The sequence below is a fragment of the Nothoprocta perdicaria genome, unplaced genomic scaffold (assembly GCF_003342845.1).
Source record: "Nothoprocta perdicaria isolate Ctin4 unplaced genomic scaffold, notPer1 scaffold_139, whole genome shotgun sequence".
NCBI lineage: Eukaryota > Metazoa > Chordata > Aves > Tinamiformes > Tinamidae > Nothoprocta > Nothoprocta perdicaria.
In genome coordinates this window covers 1,717,643-1,739,086 of record NW_020454527.1, presented here as the reverse complement: position 1 = coordinate 1,739,086, position 21,444 = coordinate 1,717,643, and the positions used below count along the sequence as shown (strand labels likewise).

Here is a 21,444-nt window from a genome sequence, read left to right as displayed (position 1 = left end):
CCCAGATAATAAACACATAAATCGCTCAGTAAATTGCTGATAAGAAAATGTACTTGTACTGCACCAACAGCGCAGCTCTCCTTCCTCTATGAAAGGGTCTAAAGTAGCACGAGGCAAAGGACAGGCACGTTTACACCTCTGCACAGACATAAGTCATCACTCATGTTCAGATTGTTAGCTATAATAATCTGAATTTCAGTTCTCATAACATGCATGTAATAAAACACTACACCTTTTTTTCTATGTTATTCTATTAGGTTGGAAGGGAAAATAATTATCTGATGTCTCATTTGTTTATGATAGTAAACAAACACATGTGCCACAACAAAACCTGCATATGATTGCACTTGCCATCATCCTATTGGCAAGAGACAGATATTTGCAGTTTTCCATACACTATAGCTATTAATTTGGACTTGCTTTTTCAAACAAAAGTTGCAGGACGATCTTAAAACTGTAATGTTCTAGAAGACATTTTTAAAATGAAGCACAGACACAGATTCTATCATGGAATATGGGCATGCTTTATACAGTCACAGCTTGTAAAGAAAACTTGTATCAACAGCCTACAATTTTTTGAAAGTTAATGCTCATATGAAAATTCACCRTGTAAAGACTGCAAGCTGTAGCTTACAAAGTAGAGAGGAGGAATATATAAGGTCTTTAGGCAGCACCATTATCTTCAAAATGAGGATTTAATTTGCTCTGTTTTACGCACCTCACTACAGCCAAATTGCTGGTCCTAAACTACTGAGCAACAGCAGCTTTGGACCTCATCACTTGTGTTTAGTCATTTACCCATTTTAAGCAACCATAAAAAAGATTCAGTACCCTGCCATACCACAGCAGTAGTCATTTCACACCTGCCTGCACAGAATTTTAGTTTAGAGGCTTTAGAATTTGTTGTATAGTTAAGCTAAATAATTAGCCATTAGCTCAAGTGAACACATATATGAATATTTAGGTACTCCCATAAAAACTTGGCCGAGGACTTTATTTTCTGTATCCTGAACCAAGCTTTGTGGAGCTTCTCTGTTAATTTGCATTGACTAGTTAGCAGAGCTGACAACAAGAACAAGCAGGTCAGTCAGCACAAACTGAAGAGACTAACCTAAATATGTCATTAACTGGGATGCAGAGAAAGGGTCTCAGCCCCGAGAGTCCTCTGTTATCTTTAGATTAGTAGTTCTGCAACGCATTTTATTTCTCTCGTAACTGATATATCATATGAACTTAAAAATATTTACTTTTAAATAGTTTATTACTTACTGCCTCAGATACTTACTGTCTGATCTGACCACAACAACCAAATCTTGCCCATTTGTGAGCATTCCTCAAGATTTCACTTAAATATTTTCTGGAGAAAAATAATGTTGATCATCTCTACTTTCGGTGAAATCACATCTGATTCCATATTAGTATCTTTAAGGGGATATCTCTGTATAAATAGAACTATCAATAACAATCAGGTAAGAATATCACTAACTTTGTCTTCTGATGTTTTCACTGAGTCTAGATTTAAATAATACTGTTGAATACTGAATAGATAATCATATGTACATTTGAAAAGAGTGGAAAAAATATGCACATTACTTATTTTGCTTTCTTCCTCCTGTGCAAAGCAACTGTATTATCAAGTCAGATGCTAAACTGAAAATTTGCTAATTTGATTTCATAATTAGCAAAGATGAAGATGTGTTAAATTCATTTCTTTCAGCAATGCTGAGAAGCACTAAACGTTTTTAAGAGTTGCTGTTAAACATTCAAAACTCATTTATGTGGAAAGAGAAATAAATGGAGCTATAAAGGAAGCAAAAACAAAGAACAATTCCTTCCCTAACAAAAACACTGATTTCTTCCTTATGCCAAGTCCTTTACATCAGTCTTGGATTAACTTCTCTCATTATAATTCAAATTAAAATGCCAATTTTTCAGAAGCTAAGATTAAAATAAAAGAACACACTAAAAAAAAAAAAGTAATTCCTAGAAGAAAAATCTTTGCTTTTTAATACTTTTCTTTATAATATAAAAGACATACTTTAGGAACTTATTTTAGAGCTGTTTGACAATGATTTGAAAACAGAGCTGTGCAATTTTTGCTCTGCTCAGAAACTCATTTTCCCACATAAATCAGTTTTATAAATACTGAACTTACTCTTCCTGAAATGACTGATTTTTGGTCATACATTTCTGTGAATAAAAATCTTTTAAATTCAGTTGGAATTAATCAATCACATGAACAACCTTTAGAAAAGAACTCTGTTGAGCTCCATATGAGTTAGAGGTATGTCTGAGTCTATGGAAGAACAACAGATAAAAACAGGCATGAAAAATTTAAAGATAGCAATTGTTATAACTGAGCTACTAAATAGAAATAATATCTCAGTAATGACAACATATTCAGTTCTGCTACCTAGAAATCTAACAGAGGAACTACTTTATAGCTTCATAGAGGAAGGCAATAGCATCTGGCCTATTTTCTTGTCTGCATCAAATAAACATGCATATGTGATATACAATTCTGAATAATATCTCAGCACTCTGCAGAGAAGCCCTGGTGTTAAAATCACCTCTTGTCTAGCCAAAGAGCACAACTACTTTCCACTGAAWGAAGGAAAGAAAAAAAGATTTCAGAAGGAAATGCGGGAATATTTGGAATTAGGAGTCAATAGATACAGTATATACATACATCATTAGAAAGAATGGGAATGTTCACACCAAACATAAATCAGTTCTGGGTGGTATTTCCCTTGTCAATAGCATATTATGATGCTGATAGCAGAGAACTAGACTAGGCACYAAAGACATTGCCAGTGTTGTGGGGTTGGGGGAAGAGAGAGAGAGAAACAAAGCAGAGTTGAGGTCCATTTTGACTTCAGGTCAAAATAATTTGGACAATATTTCTTTGCTTAAAAAAACTAAAATATTTTAGGATATGCTGATGCCTGTCTTATATGTTTGAAAGTCCTGTGATTGCATTTGATTCACTTCAGTGACCGAATAACTGTAATACAAGAAATATCTGTGAGAAAGGCCAGACAGACTAAGATGAGCTTAATACTAAGAAATTGTATTTGACTGTATGAAGGGATAAGACTTTTTTGCCCATTTTAAAAGGCTATTGGAAACTTCTCTAGGACCTATTTCTTTTTATTCTGGGAATTTTTCATACCTATCTGACCAATCTATATAGGCAGAGTTATGTCATGGGAAATAGATAGGCATTGTTATTCAACAGTAAGCCATGAGACAAGCCTTGCAATACTCTATAACCCCTTGTTTTTCAGACTAATTTGTATCCTGCAAATTAACTGTCCATGTCAGAGATTACAAACTTAAAATCCTGTTCCTTCTCTAATAGGCTAAACTGAGAACAGCTGGCACAAACTTTTTAAATTCTTATCCTAACACATTCTCTACAACAGTGACTAGTAAAGACTAACACAGCTAGCAAGTTGTGATCTTCTTTTTATCCGCAGTTTGAGAAAACTGCACAGTCAACACTAAAGGACTTGTCTACCAAACACAAGACATGCTCCACRCGTCTCAGTAGTTCTAGCACGGATTACAACTGGAATACAGGAGTTAGTGCTATTTTTTATTCTTCATAGGAAAAAAAAATAGCTCTGAATGTTTGGACCTTAAATAAAAGGCTTCACTTAAATAAAAGGGCTGTGTCCCCATTAGTTAGGCTCATTTGTTTCAAGCTAATTGGCAGCCAAGACTAGCTACAGGTTTATGAGCAATATTCTGCTTCAGAACTCAAGACTGTATAAGGCAGCTGTGGCATATATTGAAAGGTACATATAGCCTGATGCGCATGCATCTTCACTCAGAGACATCATAAATCAGAAAACAGCAGTGGGAAGGGAAGGAAGGAAGGAAGCTGCATGCAAACCTTAGAAAAACAGAACTGGGAGCTGGTCCTGAAAAATATTACCATGTTATCTATAAAACCAAACCAATTTTACTGGAAATAAGAAAGAGGAAGCATATCTCCTTTGTCTATGTCTCCTGTGTCTACTGACTCATTGCCACCATTTGTTACATTTTTCCCTTTTCAGGCCTACTGATATCGAACAGGGAAATTCTTTCAAATTACGCAACGTGACAAATTAACATCCTATTTGCTATGCTGGTATAACTCATTTTATCGCTATGGTTATAGAAAGGAAAACTATTTTTAACCTCTACAACCCATGTTTTCTTTTGACAAGGCTATCTATCACCAATGAAATTCCAAGTTCATAAAACTGGAGAGCCAACATTTCCAAGATAATGTACCTCATGTGGAGAATCAACCCTCCTAATCAGTTTTGACTCTTACATCAATATTTGTCTTAACAYGGCAACACTTTATCACATACTGTAGGACACATGCAGAGCTCTTCCTAGAAGCCATGTGGATCTGGACAATAAGAGACTGCATCATCATTAACGTGAACACACAGAAAACAAGCAAAGCAGATAAGCAACCCAAGCAGACCCAGATGGATAACTAATTCTGTGATGCACAGTAAGAGCTAGATTTTTTATAACATCCTATTTTATGAAGAACAATTGTCCTTTGGTGGGCAGGTGTGGTTTCCAGTTTTCAAAACAATAAATCTATTGAATCAAATCTATGGTTTGGGGGGGGGGGGGGGAAGGGAGGAAGGGTAAAATGTATGTAATGATCTTCAAGAACAGAAAATATGTTTTTCTCAAGATGGAAGCCTGATTTAGGAATTTCCCCTTTGAGTATAAGAAATGAAAATTCTGTACTTTGCAAAGTCAGCTAAGGTCATGATTAATATAGCATCCATTAATTAGTTTGTTGATATCATGAAGGCTTTTCTTGTCATTCCCACTGATGAATGAGGGAATTTGCATCTCAGCAGGTAAACATGCTTGATACTTCCTTAATCTACTGCACTGCGTTTGCTACAGCCAAAAATAAGAAACAAAGTGGGCTACAGAGTCAAAATGATTTAGAAGACAGCTTAGAAGTTACAAAGGAATATGAATTAAGAATAAACTTAAAAAATTACATATATTCTGATGTGTTCCATAAGGATACACATTTTCTTTGCTAAAGGAAGCCTTTAGGGAACAAATACTTATGTCATATACCTTCCACTCTGCTGTTCAAAAGTCATTTTACATTTCCACTGTAGCTCTGCCTTTTATTTCCTTCCGTTCTCCTTGTCTTGGTTAGATTAGAGAGATAGGGTGTTAATGGGGGACTTGATGAAGATTGAAGACCTATTTTCTCCTCCCCTCGCCCCACACCCCAGAGACCAGCCTGATTTGAACAAATTGAGGATAGTGAAGCAGTCTCTTCATGTCCTTGGGAAGCCTTTTCCATTTCAGCATTTCCAGCTCCCAGACATGGTCCCCTTTGTTCAATGAGAGGGGAAAAAAAAAAAAAAGGAAAAAAAGAAAAAGGTGCCAGCACACGAAGGTTGTGAATAATTTCATATAATGTCACTGGGTCTTCCAAAGCTCCCTTCAGTCCTTCCTAGGGCTGGTGAGCATGTGTGCGCGAGGTGGATCCAGGCGGGGAGTGCAGGGAACCGGTGCTCGCAGCCCGAACGGGGCGAGCAACAAGCTGCTGTCCTCCAGTGCCCACATCTGCTGCTGCCACTTCCTTACTGCCCTCGTCCTTGTGGGTACTGCTCTGTGCTGGGCACTCAAAATGCACACAGTGAAACACCTGGAGAGAAAAAAAAATATATGAAGATACAGCAAAATAATTACATGCTTAATGTTTAAATGCTAAATGCTTAAATAATTAACCGTTGGCAAAAGAATGATCAAAATAAAATGAAATCTATAGAGAAGCTCGCAGGCTGGATCAGTGCCAAAACACTGCCAAAATACAAATTAAAGTGTTCATCATGAGATCCAAACCATCTGTCAGTGTACCACAAACAGCAAAGTGTTAGCAGGTCATCAAATTATTCAAACCTTTATGCATGGCACTGAAAATCAGACCCATTGCTCCAAAGCAAATAAAGATATTTGTAAATTATACTCTCTTTGTAAAGTAACATAAATACCTACTATCAGACATCATGCTATTGGATAACAGCAACAATAATATTGTCATAAACATATATACAATCTATTTACAAATTCATCAAAAGATTTAATGTTCATACACACCAGAAATGAAATTTTCATCATTCTCCATATAAATCTGTCTTCAGATTGCCCATAGCTATAATCAATAATACCTCTGCAAACTTATCCTGGACCACATAGAAATGTCTACAGAGTTTCCAAACAGACTGCTAATTCATTAAATGAAATACCAGATTTGAAACATGGATCAATTTCTGATATTTCAAGTGATACTTGGACCCTAGTACAGGTGATAGWATCTTACAGCAAGAGAACCAGCTCTTTAAACATTTTATCAATTTATTTTCTATCTTTCTTACTCTTGCTTACACATTATTTGTTCTTGCAGTGTTTGAGTAGAGAGAGGTATAAACTGTTTTAAAAGGTCACTAAATTTCTTTCCATATCATTTCTCATGGCTATAATTGCAGTTTTGCCACACACTAAACAAATAAATCTTTTCTGACATAAACCTAAACTCTGCTATTTTCTCATGTAATGTAGCTTTACAGCTAAAGCTTGATGAACATTAAAAAATGAATTTTGAAGTTACTTGCTTTAAACTTTCACTGAATTAATTTTACATTCTTTTATGACATCTTCTATTCATTTCATAACTCTATAAATTCATGTCTTTAAATTTCTCTTCATAAACAATGGTAATCTCTTATAATCCTATCTGCCCTACATTCATACATATATCCACAAGCATACACACATATAATGGCTTTCCCTGCACACCCACACCGTGGTTTTCCCCTGAAGCACTGTGGTGAGTTTTATAAAGTCTAATTTATTTTCTTTCAGTTATATTTCTTGAGAAGCCCCTTTCACACTTATGCTTTTATGCTTTTGAAGTGACAGCTATCAGCATCTTTCCAGGCACACTTATCAGCATCAGGAGTTCCAGCAAAGAACAATATCTCATCAATTCATCTGTGTTATACACTGCTTTTCTTGAAAGGCAGTATTGTCTAATGAACAGAATGAAAGTCTGCAAGTCAGAAGATTCTGTATTTCTACTGTATCCTATGCCAACAACTAACAGCATTGCAATTTATACAGTGATTTTTTTTTTTTTTTTTTTCTTTTAACCATGTATGGATACCACTACAATTTAGCCAATGCTAGGCTATTAAAACTGAAGCATCACATCCTTAAATTAAACCTTCCACTTATATTGTTTCTTTCATACTAGGCTCTTCAGCACTCATCTCAGCATAAAAATGATAAAATTGGTGAGACTTTCGTAAACAACATAATAGTCACAATTAAATACTTAAGAATACACTGAGATACATTAAGCAAATTGAGAAAAAATATTTGTAGACACAGTGATGAGAATTCTTTAAATGCAAGTGTCATGGAGAGGGGAAACTGGAGATCTAACTCTCTTCTCACTCAAATCACCAGGGGCTTGGTCATCAAGCTTATGTTTAAAAGCCTCCTCCTTTCAGGGAATAATAGTCTGTGATGCCTGAGTCATAAAAGAACTCCATTAAAAAAATGAAAATAGAGGAAAAATGGCAAAATCAAATAGAATTAAAGAATGATGAAAAATGAGAATTACTCAGAAATATATTAATCTGCCTGCTGGCAAGAGATGAGCACAGACGAAAGCAGTTATGAGTGAATATAGGGGTATGATGATGCAAAATATGATCAGAATAAAGAGAGATGTGATAACCAGACCATCAAGTTCACAAGAAGATTAAAGAATGAAATAGAAGAGAGGGAAAGTGGATGTGGAAACTTTAGAGAGAGATTTCAGAATCTGGGACAAATGGAATGTGAGGAACTGAGGGTAGTAAAGAAGATAGCAGGCTTTGTGGGATGATACCTACGTAGGAAATTCTGCTTAAACAGTAATAAATCWTTGCCTCAGCGTTCACAAAGAAAGATGAGTACCAGATAATATAAGCAGATATATTTTTCCCAGAAGAAAATGAAAAATGATGAAAAAAAATCAAAATAGGTGATTAAAAGAAATAAACAAGCCTATTGTAACTTCAGAATACCATGAGATGAACCTCAAAACCCCTCAAAAATAATAAAAAAAAGGATTTTGCAGACATATYTCAAACCTCTTGGAAAACAGTGATAGACATAGCTGTGATATGAGAGCCTCAGTATCTAAACCAGGGTCAGATTTTTCTCTTTTTTTTTTTTCTTTTCTCCTTTCAAACAGGTGGTACCCTGTCTACGTTTTAAATCAAGAYGTTTATTGTGAACTTATGAAAGCCTTTCCTTGTGCATCTTTGGTCTACTTAATTCCTATCATGAAGTGCATTTTATACCTTTAGAACATATGGTAAAGTATAATTCTTACATCTTTTCTTTCTTTTTGCAAGTATTATTCACACCATTTTAAAGAAAATAGAAAAAAAAGAAAGGAAAGAATCAACAACTTGCTGTGCACAGCCCAACATTAATTTATAGGAGTATGTAAGCTTGTTAGAGATACTGAAGTGCTTAAAAAGACTAACATGCAAAGCAAGTGTTCCTTCTGTATTTTGCAAAATATGCAGGTATTTTAAAAGGTTGCATAATACATATTTCCATTTGTGTCTTTACTTACTGATGCTTTTCATGACTGCTCTTCTGATATAAAATTATTCATTTTTAGTAGATATATTAAATTTGCTACATTTTTAGCATATAGTACTAAAAATATAGTACTAAAAATAGCTTTTTCTTAATAAAGAGAACATATTAAAAAGGATCCAAAAGCAAATAGGCCTGTCTTCCACCTGCAGGTGCAACAAACTTTCCAGAGGCAGCTTCCTACTGTACTTCATTGGTTAAGAATAAACTACAGTGCTTGATACAGATAGACAGTGTTTCTGAGGAAAAAAAAATCTTTTCTTTCAGAAAAAAACTTTAAAAATTGCTATTCAATTGCTATGTCTATTGCTATTGCAATAAACAATGCTATTTTACAAGTCTTCCAATGTCTTACTAAAAACCAGGATCCATTACAGTTGATGGGCTCAACTAATACTACAATAGCATCATCCAAAATTCATTGTGAAAATGCCATGTTTTGTTGTGTACATAGGTCCTCATGTATATCCAACTCACACACATATACAAGGAGCCGTTATAGTGCTCCTCTGCAATTTTGCAATACGAGGTACTGATCTCAAGGATTTGCAAATGTTCTTAAATTTGCATTTTCCAAATACTTCACTGAAGTTGTAAAATCCAGACCACATTTGAGACAATATATAACGATTATAAATTATAGATGCATAAGAAAACAGAATGAGAAAGATACTGAACTCATTGTGCTGCTGCAAATGTGGGTTTTTTTATATGAAATAAATGAAAAAAATCCTGGTTTGGCTACTATTGGTTAACTGATTTACTGGGTATGAAAATTAATTAGAAAAGAATCTTATGCAAATACGATTTTCTTAGGAAGAATGAGATTTTTCTTATGTTTTATTCATTAAAGAGATAATGTAAAGGTGATAAAACCAAGTAATCAGAGGCTATATGCCTTTCCTATTGCATTAAAATAGTATTTTGATCATTCATCAAAATAAGTAATAATTTAAATATTAACCAAACCTGATAGGCATGTTAGATGGCACTAGGCAAAAGGCAAAATGAGATGAATTTCTTGTACTTTGTCAAGGGGTGCAGCAAGAATCCTCCACTCTGGCAGCACCCCTCGAACTCTACAGAGTCCAGGAAGAGGGTAAGAGTGCTCTTAAATAAAGAAAACATTTTTTTTTTCTTAGATTGTGAGTGCAAAAAAAAAAGGCATTTTAGGGAGCATTATTAATAACATAGGAATACATGAAAAGTAGGTATATTTTACATATTCGTGAAGAACACAGGTCTTCTTTTCTCAAAAGGCCCTTACCTCATTAGCCGTGTTGTGAGTGCCAACAATTCTGATGAAAGATGCAGGCTGTTTATCAAAAGTGATTGTTTGCCAGGATCTGCAAAAAATTCAAGCAAGCCATACAGAAAATATTATTAACCACAGTCACAATAGCTTACAGCAAAATATATAGAGAAGCAATCCAAGTGACAGCACAGGCAATCACTTAATGGGACAAACAGAAAAGCACTTTCCAAGGCCTCAATTCCCAGCACTCCTCGTTCTCCTTTATTTTTAAGCTCATTGTGTTTTCTTGCGTAACTAAGTACTGTAATTTATATACAAGATAWATATACACAATACTCATACTATTGTTAAAACTTAACATTAATAGAAAAAAAAATGAATCAATGTCTAACTCTCTTGACTCTGTTACTAGCAGACAGGCAGAAGAAAATGCATTCCTCTATGAACTGCTTCTGGGAACTGCATGTGAGAAATCCTAAATACCTCCGGTCAGAGCCGGTGGTTTTTGGATAAAACAACTAAGCTGGGAACACTATGGTCTTCCTCATTCATAATCTTTGGATTTAGGTGAGGTCCTAAGTAGTCTAACAAATAAGAGGCAAAGGACTCTGATTCCCACCATACTCCTGTATTTATGTGTGCTTATGGATACTGGCGGTAAAACAGAAAAAGCAAACAAGAGCAACAAATTCAGTTTTATGACAGTCTTCCATTACCCTAATTATGTTATAATTCTTTTTAATTCATAAAACATGAAAGCAAGATACAAAATTTAACTTTCAACAGAATTGGACTCTATTATTAGTGATATAATATAGCTAAATATCATGATGAACTTTAAAAAGAGGAAATTTATTCCTTTTACCTCAAAGTCTACCACAGATGACTGGCTGAGACAACCAAGTAAATGTAGCACTAATTCTCATGAAAAGTTATTGCCATAGTGTGCATTAATGCACGCGCTTTTTTACACTTAAACATGTACACTTTGTACAAGAAAATATGAAATATGAAAATGAGTTTTACCTATTTAGTGATTTGGAAAACATACTAAAACCGTTTTAAATGAAAGAGCTTAAAATCTTAAAGTTCTTAAGAACGGTCTCTGCCATCCTAGCCTCTAAGCTAGAGTTTGTATCCTATCATTGGGGAAAAGGGTAATTAAGGATCATCAAACGGAACATATATGATAACATATTCATTTACAGCGCTTTTGAGTGCTGGTCAAATAACACTGCCAGAGTTCAGCACAGRTTTTTCCAAGGATGGATGAAAATGACCCATCTAACCCATCATATAGCTTGGGAAGTTATTTAGAGGCTGTAAATCTGCTGAAGATCCCTTTGACACTATCTTTCCAGATCATCCCTTCAGGGAAATCCCTAACTTCTYCCACTTTTCACAGCTGTACACATCCTTATTTACTGCCCTGCTGCTGTTATTAGGATCAGATTATAATTATCAAGACATGATATAACAGTTTGGTTTTTTTCCTTTAGGATATAAGACTTGAAGGGAGATTGGGTTTTCGATAAATTCAGTCCTGCGAATATTTACTGCTTTAGTATGTGTCTGTTTTACTTCCTTCCCTTAAAAAAAGAGGAAGTCAGAATTACAAACAGCTTGTAGGAGCTTTATTAAAATTCAGTATTGCCACTAGAGAATTAGCTCTTGATGGGGTAATGAGAACATTAGGTCTCTTAATTTATTTCCTCAGCAAAAAGGAAAAAGCAAAGAAGAAAATAATACAAATGAATTTGGGAGGAGAKACATTTGAAATAAGCAAGGTTTCCTGAATAGAAAGCTGCACTCATTTCAAATAGAACAGTATATCTGTGGCTATCAATACATGTAAAGCCATACTGCTCCCCAATCTGAATGAAATTATGCAGCAGAGAATTTATACTGTGTACCTATTTCCACGTGTGGTGAGATTACCCACAGAATATTATCACGGTCTATCTGCCCTCTTTTTCTTTTTTTCTTTTTTTTTTTTTTTGCTGGCATAACAAATTCTGCAAGATTTCTGTTTATGTATCAAACCATAACAATTGTTCAGTGGCATTGTGAAATTAAAAGGAAGACATCATAGGTTGCATTTAGCTTGAAGTTTCTTTTTGCTATTAGATCTCTTTTCTGGCACCACTGAAATAATTTCAATTTCTCTGTAGAATTTTATTTTGCCAATGGCTTTGTAAATGTGCAGCCAAGTCATGCGTATGTGCCTATTTTACTCTTTCCTCACATGAGCTATTCTTTCTATTTCCATAATCACGTTTGATGGTCTTTACAAGAGTTTTCTGCAAACTGTATATGAAGTTCTGGTTTGATGTGTCCATATTCCACTGGAATCTAGGAACAGCTGCACTAAACCACAACAAAAGCAGCTCCTTTTTGATYTGGGATTAGAGCCTTCTGTGCAATTGATGCCATTTCACCACCTTTCCTCCTCTGTGCATGGAAACAAACTTTTCAAGCACTGTCACTAATTTGGATATGATAGGATATGATAATAAGGAAGTCATCAGAAACTTCTAAACTGACATGGCTGCCCTTGCCTCTGCATTTCTTATTAGCATCCCTCTACAGAATGCATTTTTCAGAGTTTGGCTCTTTTTAAGCATTCAGAAAGTGCTGATCTTTTTTTTTTTTTTTTTTTTGCTTTTACACCTGTCATGCTGGCTGATTCATTTTAGATTTGCTGCTCAATCTGCAGCAGTCCTGGTCATCACTTCAACAGCAGAAATAATCACTATTTCAAACCGAGGTTTACATCTTGCAGACGACTAGCAACTATCAGCCTTCGCAGATTTATACCAGGCTCCTCAAGATAAAGGCACTACTGCAAGTTGTTTGGCCAGCAAAAGCCTCCTGATGCCACAGCTCCATCTTCCAAACGAAATTAGCCTTGTTACAGCCCTGCAGTGTTTTATTTAACGCTCTACACCTCACCTTAGCCACTCCACTTCCAAGGCTCCCGTTCTGCCGGGCTCCCCAAAGGAGACGCCGTAATTGATGATTAGCATTCCAAAGCCACGCTCGCATCCTGTGAGCCTGTCATATTTAATTACATTTTAACTATATTCGTCTTCTGTAATAGTCTGAACATAATTTAGATAATTATCTTTTGCTCTCTTATTCTCTGATTCTGTCTGTCTCACTTAGAGCTCCTTGGGCCAAGAGCTTTCATCTCCCCAGCAGCAGCAGCTGTCACTAGAAAATGCAATGACTTTGTGCATCCCACAACCTATTTGCCACAATCTCTTCAGAGGAAGAAAAAAACCATTATAACCCCTCTGCTTTCCTCCTGTCCTCTTATTTATCAGGCTATTGCAGGAAGAATGCAAGAAACACTGATGTCCAGGTGAATTATAACAATATGTTTTTATTAAGTTCCCTACAACTCTACAGGAGCATTTCACCTCAGAGAGAATTTAATGGCTTTTYTCAGCATTTTCAATTCTTGCCTCGTCACTCCTATGAAAAGCTGCTATTTTTCTAAGGATTTACTCTACACAATAGGATATAAATAGCAATCCTTCCTTCTTATTTCCTTCTCTTCCGAAAGGAAGAAATTCAGAAAGAAATGGAAGTTTATCTTTTACTGAGGTTTTCTAATGAGCCGCTGCCATTACTGCACTGCAGGATCAACACAATTGCACTTATTATAGCCCAACCCAACTTCAGACCAAAAACATAAGACAAAAGAGGAWGCTCTTATATGTAGCTAACATTCWTTAGGATGTATTAGTTACATTATTATGCATGTGGATGTGCTTCCAATAAATGAAACTGGAGATAGCTTGCCTCAGATTAAGCATGGAAATTCTGTGCACAATAACTGCTTGAYCCCATTTTCCAAAGTGACACGCAGCTTCCATTTTTGTTCCTCACTCCAGAAGCAAAGCAGAGTTGGAAACAAACATATMAATTAACAATACATCTTGAAAAAGATCAGTCAGCAGCAAGGAACCTCCATTTCGCCTTATGTCCACACATGCTTTAGTCTATGCATGACAAAACACTGTTTATGTTTTTTGAATGTGGATTTTGAAAACTTAAGCCAAAAGTGACCACTAAATCATTTAATGAAATACAGCATTCACTTTGATAAAGTAGTGAGGAGATACATTTGTAAAAGTGATAGGAGGAAAAGTACCAAGCTCAGCTGTGGTGCCTTTCCATTGCTCAATCTGATGTTTGTCCTAATAAAAACAATTAAGCAGCACATGAAACTGCCAAGTAAGGAACCCTGAGCGCAGCAGCAAGCCAACAGAGACTCAACCATTGTAGTATATTCTGCATGATAGCTAATACACCCACTTGTTTAAGCAATGAATATTAATGAATCAATCTCTACCGTGGAGTAGCTGCAACAAAAACATAAAACTGCAGCATAAATACTATAAYATTGTTGTTATACAGATTATTTTCAATTATAAAAATCAAAATATGTCTACAACTGCTTTGCAAATACCCTATAAAACTACATATAGAAAAAGATCTCGTTTTCCATTATAACAGTACAAAGCAATACAGTGACTTAAGTCCTCCCCTCCTGTCAAAGCTGGAACTTAATACACTATGTAAGGGCGTGAAACCTACGGAGCATCAAAATCAATTATACTTGGTACTCAGACCCAATCCTCTATCCATCCTATCTCCCAAGCCAGCAGAGAAGGAAGTATAAGAAAAAAGATATCCTAAGTAAGGTTCTTTACCTTTGAAATTTTAAAATAAAAACAAAAGTTAGTGCAGTTCTTCCTCTCRTCTCCATCCACTAATATTTTTTACTTTACAGCTGTTTTCCATCTRTTTTGCTGTCAGCATGACAGCAATCCTGCAAAAGATGGTTTAACACCTTTGGAATTTCTAAAGATATAAAGAGGATGCAAGCAAAAAGCAAGGGCTTCTTTCTAAGCTCTCTTCGTAGACACAGAGGCAATACTGATCTATTCATGCATCYGGGTTATATTTATGGTATGTTTTACTGATGAAATAGCGAATACACTTTAGCTAGTGTATGAAAGAAAAAAAACACACAGGACTTATAATAGAAAAACTAAAAGTGGTTGAAGAGAAATATAATGAAAGTCTAAAACAAATGTGAAAATAATAAATATCAGAAATTATTTGTTGAAGTATTTGTTCCATAACTGCCTTATATGTTCAACAGTAAACATGTGGATCCTGCCTCTTGGGAAAACTCTCCTGATTTTTTTTTTTTTTTTTTTAATTTTGAAGCTACTCCCCATAAGGAACACAATTTTGTGAACATCTGAAGAAAATTTGTACTTATTTATTCTATATCACTACCTTCCCTAAAACAAATCCAAAAAAATTATCTGTCTGCAGTAAGGGCTCTTTACTGACCTGATGTGTTTTATTGTGTATGATTTATTGTAGAAACAAAATACAGACTTGATAATCAATATTTATTGGAATACAAATGYTGACATAAAATAGATTTAATGAAGTTTATACTGACTGACATCTTTATGAAGCTCTTAATGTAAAAAGACTCATTTAGCAATCTGTTATGCAGCTTCAGTGTTGGCATTTTTGCTCTTTTAGAAACAATATTCCATAAAAAAAGTTAAGTTTTAGTCAAATTGAGCATCAGTAAAATCTATCAGTAASATTTTCAAACACATGTATGTGCCAATAGAGGCATCCAGTGGTGTTTTACTATTGCATAAACTGTGAACATATATACACACATACACACAAAATTGCATATATGCACATATATATATACACATATACTTGTAGTTAAACATTTTTTATTATTATTTCAGTGGGCTTTCTGTACTTCTAGAAACATAGTTTATATGTAAAAACATCAGCCTCAATCTAATTATCATGAATTCGGCAAAATGTGGCAAAAATAATTTTTATGCTGTGTCAAGAGTTACATATGTAGGTCCTACACAGGTGTCTTTAGGGAGAGGAAGGTTGTGAAATTACTCAATTTCTTGAGTAATGAGACCTTCAACTCAATCTTATTTACATGCTTGCATATACACRAAGCATACAGGCAGAGGATGTACATGCACAGCCTGCTGTGTTTACTTGTCACCAGCATTTACTGCTCCTGATGCTCATGCAGATRGAAAAGACAGCGAAGGGCTATTTCAGATGTTAACCTATACACTTACAAAACCAGGGGCCTGCTACTAAATTTGAAGGAGACTTAATCTTCCTGTAATCCTACAACCATTTTGAAGTTTTATTTATTATTTTTCTCCAGTTAAACTGAAGAGGTGACTAACAGCAGATAGATAAATGTTATTTTTAGGGATACCATAAGAATCATGCTTCCTATTAATCATTGCCTTTATGGCAAGTAGCATGATGTTGTATTTATCACTCTTCTCCCTTGCATCCCCTTGGGGGTGATTACATGGCCCACTCCAACACTTCACCCTTACAGCAACCACYCTTCTATTACTGCTGATAACATCCAATTGCTATGTCAAACACCCAAGGAATACAATAAATTGAACCACAACAGCTAAGAAGAATAAAATAGTAAAAGAAAAAAAGTAAATTGGCATGAGCCTCCTCATACCAGCTCACAAACACACCAAGATTTGCTAGTGGAAGGCAGGAAAACTGCAACCCTTCACCKTACCACAGACTGAGTTACCTGCTAACCTCAAAGTCAGAAACAAGGCCTGCAGGCCGCAGATTCTCGTCTGTGTGGGTTGCCTGGAAAAAAAATGGTAGCCTGCATCCTTGAACCATGAGACTAAAGTGAATTAAGACAGAAAATATCATAAATACTACTTCTGTTTCTGGTATTGTGTTATAAATTTAGATTAAGGAGCTCCCCTCCCTTGGGATTCTGATAAAAATTATCTTGAAATACATGATACAAGTCACTGAGCATTACTCAAATAATACATCGCATATGACAGTAGTGCAGAAATCCCAAGAGGATGAACCTAGAGATCTAATAATTCTTCCCTTCTGTGATTCATGGAAATAATCTGTACTGGTAAAAACGTTACTTTGAATAAATCAGTAGTTTAATACTGAATGCTATAGTGTGCTGTGGCAATTCAGGGTATTTGTGACATTGAAGACTACACATGCTTAGGCCAATATGAAAAAAGTACAATTTTCAAAGTTTTGATGACGTTAGATGCTGAATACCAACAACCTAATTAGGAGAAATCTTTAGAAAGAAAGCAAAATGCCACATTCAGCATAAGATACATTAACTTGTAATGGGGCTCCTGACTATACAGGAAGATGTCACCAGTTGTTATATTTAATGGCTTTGCCTGTAACAAGAGGTAACTAGAGAGAGAAGAGTAACTTCATATCTAGTTTCTGAACATCTGGGTATCTCCTGTTCTGTACTCAGAAGCTGTGAATTTGTTCCTCTGCTGACTAAATGTTCAATTAACAAGATCCAAGAGAGGAGCAAGAATCTCTTTAATAAGAAAATCAGTATTTGTGCTACAGTTAGCAGTGTTGGCAATAGCTGGCCAAGAACATCAGTTAGGACCACARGCTTTTCCAGACTTCTTCAAAATTATAGGTCAAACTGGTACMTGAATGCTTAGCAGAAAGTGGCTGTGGGGGGAGGTATTTAACTAAATATTCTTTTGTAGACTAAATATGATCTTGGTCAGAGAGATGTGAAGTAGAGACAATACAGATTTATTTTGTTTGTTTAAATGTTGGGCTGGCTRCACATTAGGTTATACATTCAGCTAGCAGAAAAATAAAATATATGAAATATGGATTTGGTATGAGACTGATATTTCCACAGTTAACATTACTGTATCCAAACTAAAAAAGCAGGCTTTCATAACATATGATTTCCTTTCAAGTCTGTCAGAGATGATAGATTAAGTAAAGAAAAAAGGGTAAAAAAGGAGAGGACAAAGAGAGATTTTTAATTAAGTTTCAGGCCTAAAAAGATGTAGATCTGGCTTTAGAGTTTCAGTATCCAGGACTGTTCCGTGCCTACAAAATACAAATGATCTTTATCAACATAATATTGGAGCTCAATTCATTAATGGTGGCCAAGCAATTTTAGATCTTTTGGTGACAGGTGTTAAAAATAGCCATAGTACCACATGCTAGTAAATGAAGAAGAGAAGCAAGGAAAGTTGAGAAAAATATAATTTTTAAATGAAATGGAGGGGGGGAGGGGGGGGGGTAAGGACTTCCCCCCTATAGGATGGGTTCAAATTCCATTTCCAAAAAGGACAAATGTTTCAGGACAAAAACAACCCACTGCAATGGAGTACTGTACTCCATTGCAGAGTGCACATCCTCAGCAACAGAACATTCACTGAACTTGTGAATGGCTACTGCATTTCACGATCTTTAACATCTTTACTGGAAACAATATAATAAAATTCAAAATTTCTTCTTATATTTCTATTGGSTTAGTAGGGTTGAAAGCAAGGGAATAGATATCTACAGTTTGGAGATTTTTTTGGTTAAGATTTGGGAGATACCAAATGAGTGCCTTCATTTCTTCCAAAACAAACCTTATCTCTCTCATATGGGTTTAATTTAGTAATCCTCTACATAGGAATGTTACCTCTATAAAGACAACAATCTTCACACTGGCTAAAATCTCAGTCCTAGCTCTGCAGCATCTGCTCACAGAACGTGGCAGAAACATMTCTCTCAGTGACTGAATATTAGTATCTCCACCTTGGCTGTTAATACTGACCAAAYTAAATCTACTTTAATGACCTAGTTTTATTTATTTACATTGCTTTATCAGTCCAGAATCAAGAAGACTGAATGATTCTATAATCTGGCCTCTCAGGGAAACATGCATCTGTTTTGAATCTGCACAAATCTATCATAAACAGTGAGGAGTAAAAACAATATTAAAATGTTATTAAAATTTTGAAGTATTTATTACAATACTTCAATACTTCAGAATGACAGCTTTACAAAAGTGCATGTAAATCTTTAAATACAGCTAGAAGTTTGCAAATCTGTAAAATATTTGAAAGTAAATTTGCTTGATCTTTAAGAAAGAAATCTTAAAGAAATCCTGTTTAAAAGCTCTGGAAAAGATGTGTTCATACAAAACCTTTCAGACAAAAAAAAAGTGTGGGTGAGATGCTCTTTACTGCTCAGTGCATTGGGTCCTGTGTCAAAAAAGGTCCTGCGTCAGAAGGGAAAGAGGGGCTGGGGCAGCGCCCACAGGAACGAGCGCAGCAGCCAGAAACAGGGAGAGCTGATCCCATCCATATGCACAACGGACAGAATAAATCCTTGACTGTTAACACTGCCTAACTAGGCTTTATGAATAACAGCCCAAGAAATAAAAAAGTTAGGAAAAGAGAGAGCGCCAAAAAAACCCAAAATATATCTATATCTTTCAATATCAGAAACAATGTGGGGTTCATGAAATATATAATCAACCTTCAGTACTAAATCTTTTCATTATTCAAAGCAGACTGGAAACATATTTCCTGAAAAACCCACACTTACATTTGAAGCAGTGGCTAACTGCAGAGTGAGAACTTCCTTGCATGTTATCTCTTGAAATAACAATAACTTGAAAGCCTGTCGTTTTATCACAGAAGCTTTAGAAAGCCTCTATAAGTCCTATAAGAATAAAAAAAGCAAAGCCACTGGGAAGTTTCACTTCTACTCAAAATTCAATGTAAATGTTCATGAATTCACAAAAACAGTTGAACAACTCATTTGACTTTTATTTTAACAGAAGACTATGCAGTAGGCATTTTACATACACTTAACTATTATTATTTGAAATGCTATTTTATGTGTTTTAAAACATAACTGCTCACAAATGCATCCAAACTGAGTTTATTACTATGAAAAGTCGGCCTAAATTTTCAGTTATTTAACCATAAGTAGTAGAAAACTAGGACTTATTCTAAAGCACCATAAACAGAATATCATACTCCCAAGTGGTTAATGTGCTTCTGAAGGACTTAAGACATGTTCATTTCTTCAGGATCAGGATTTGTATTATTGTTAGAAATACAAACCCCCTCAACAGTTAAAGCAAACAGGAAACAGGCATTACAGGGATCAAGCTGCCTCCTCCTGCAGAACAGGGCGGTTCTGGAGAACTCCTTGGGATATCATTTTCGTGGGCTGAGGTTAAAGGCCTCTCTCTGCTTATTCATTGCAACCCAGAGAGGAACAAATGTAATTCAGCTTAAACAGCACAGCTTGGCTCTCCGCAGGACTTTTCTTATAAAAAGCTATGTGTGTACATTAATGATACACTCTGGGATAACAATTATTCCTAGTTCCCTTTCCTTCACCAAAATGCGTTTTCTGTGGAAGATATGTCATAAAATAATAAAAAGCATATACACAACCTCCTTATAACATTAGCTTGAATTCTTTTGCAGGCATCTAAAAAGATGCTGAAGCCTTTGATTGCATGCAAGAAAAATCCAACACCTAATGGCTACAGATACGGCTGGTGTTACTGGGTATTAATTCTGTTTTCTCCAAGCAATACTGAACAAACATCCACTGTGATGTGCGAGCTACTATGCTGTTTTCTTCACTATGTTATCTTTACTATAACATATGTGGAAAGGAGAAGATGAGAACATGCCAGTCAAATGGCAAAGAGTAAAGCTGTCTAAACTTGAGCTGCACTGAAATGAGTGTATGGATAAAGACATTCAAAGGAGACCAATGCACTGCAATTTGCAACTCTGCTCCTCTTCTCAAGGCTTGCTCAAAAGATCCATGGACGTTTGTGGCTGAAAAGCAACAAAGAGGACCAGAAAGTAAAAGTGGAAAAAACTTTTATGAAAAAAACTTAGTAAATTGAAAACCTTCTCACTGTATTGAACTGCTTTTCAGAACACAACTTAAAAGATAACCTTCAATCAGCAAGGATCAGATGAATAAAAACTAGCAAATTAAATATTAGATGCAGAATTTTCACACTTCTAAGAGTCTTCTAAAATTCTGAAGTAGGATACAGCTTTTTTTCCTATATGTGAAAACTTTGTGCTTAATATGGCTGGTTTGTGAAGTAGGGTCTTTTTTCTTCATTTCTTTTATTAGAATCCTTTAAAATGTGAACATACAAACACAAAAACTATGTACTTCAATACCACTATCATTCAAGGTTTTTAAGCTCAATAATTATACAAAAATGATGCTCTRTATGTCTGATTTGCCCTAGCAGGCATTACCAGTAGCAAAACGGAMCGATTAATGAGAACCCTCAGTTTATTTTTGTCAAGCAAGACTTGAAATTGAGCTCATCAGTGTGATAATTTCCCAGACATCTTGTTTAAATATATTCCATCTTTGTATTGTATGAATGGGACTACACTGAGCTCCACAGTTCTGGAGGAGACATTTGGATTTCACAGAGTATATGTGAAGTTATCCTTGTGTAAATCAGGATGAACTGCAGTCCAAAAATTCTCAGATTTACACAGGAGGTACAAGAGCAAGTTTTTTCCTTTTTTTTTTTTTTTTTTTTTTTTTTT

The 21,444-nt window shown here is 35.3% G+C and overlaps 1 protein-coding gene across 2 annotated transcripts in view; it reads right to left on the bottom strand.

The window, feature by feature from the left end:
• Positions 1-4,733: 4,733 nt before the first annotated feature.
• The window catches only part of BTBD9 (BTB domain containing 9), a 99,959-nt gene continuing 83,248 nt past the window's right edge, over positions 4,734-21,444 (bottom strand). Inside the window, exons 11-12 of one of the 2 annotated variants that reach the window (XM_026034043.1) lie at positions 9,977-10,055; positions 4,734-5,695 (exon numbers count right to left, since the gene is read on the bottom strand). In XM_026034043.1, the coding sequence (XP_025889828.1) occupies positions 5,501-5,695; positions 9,977-10,055 (274 nt within the window). In that variant the 3' untranslated portion in view covers positions 4,734-5,500. Of the gene's footprint in view, positions 5,696-9,976; positions 10,056-20,488; positions 20,701-21,444 lie in introns of those variants that run through there. The other variant, XM_026034044.1, reaches the window with a different exon arrangement.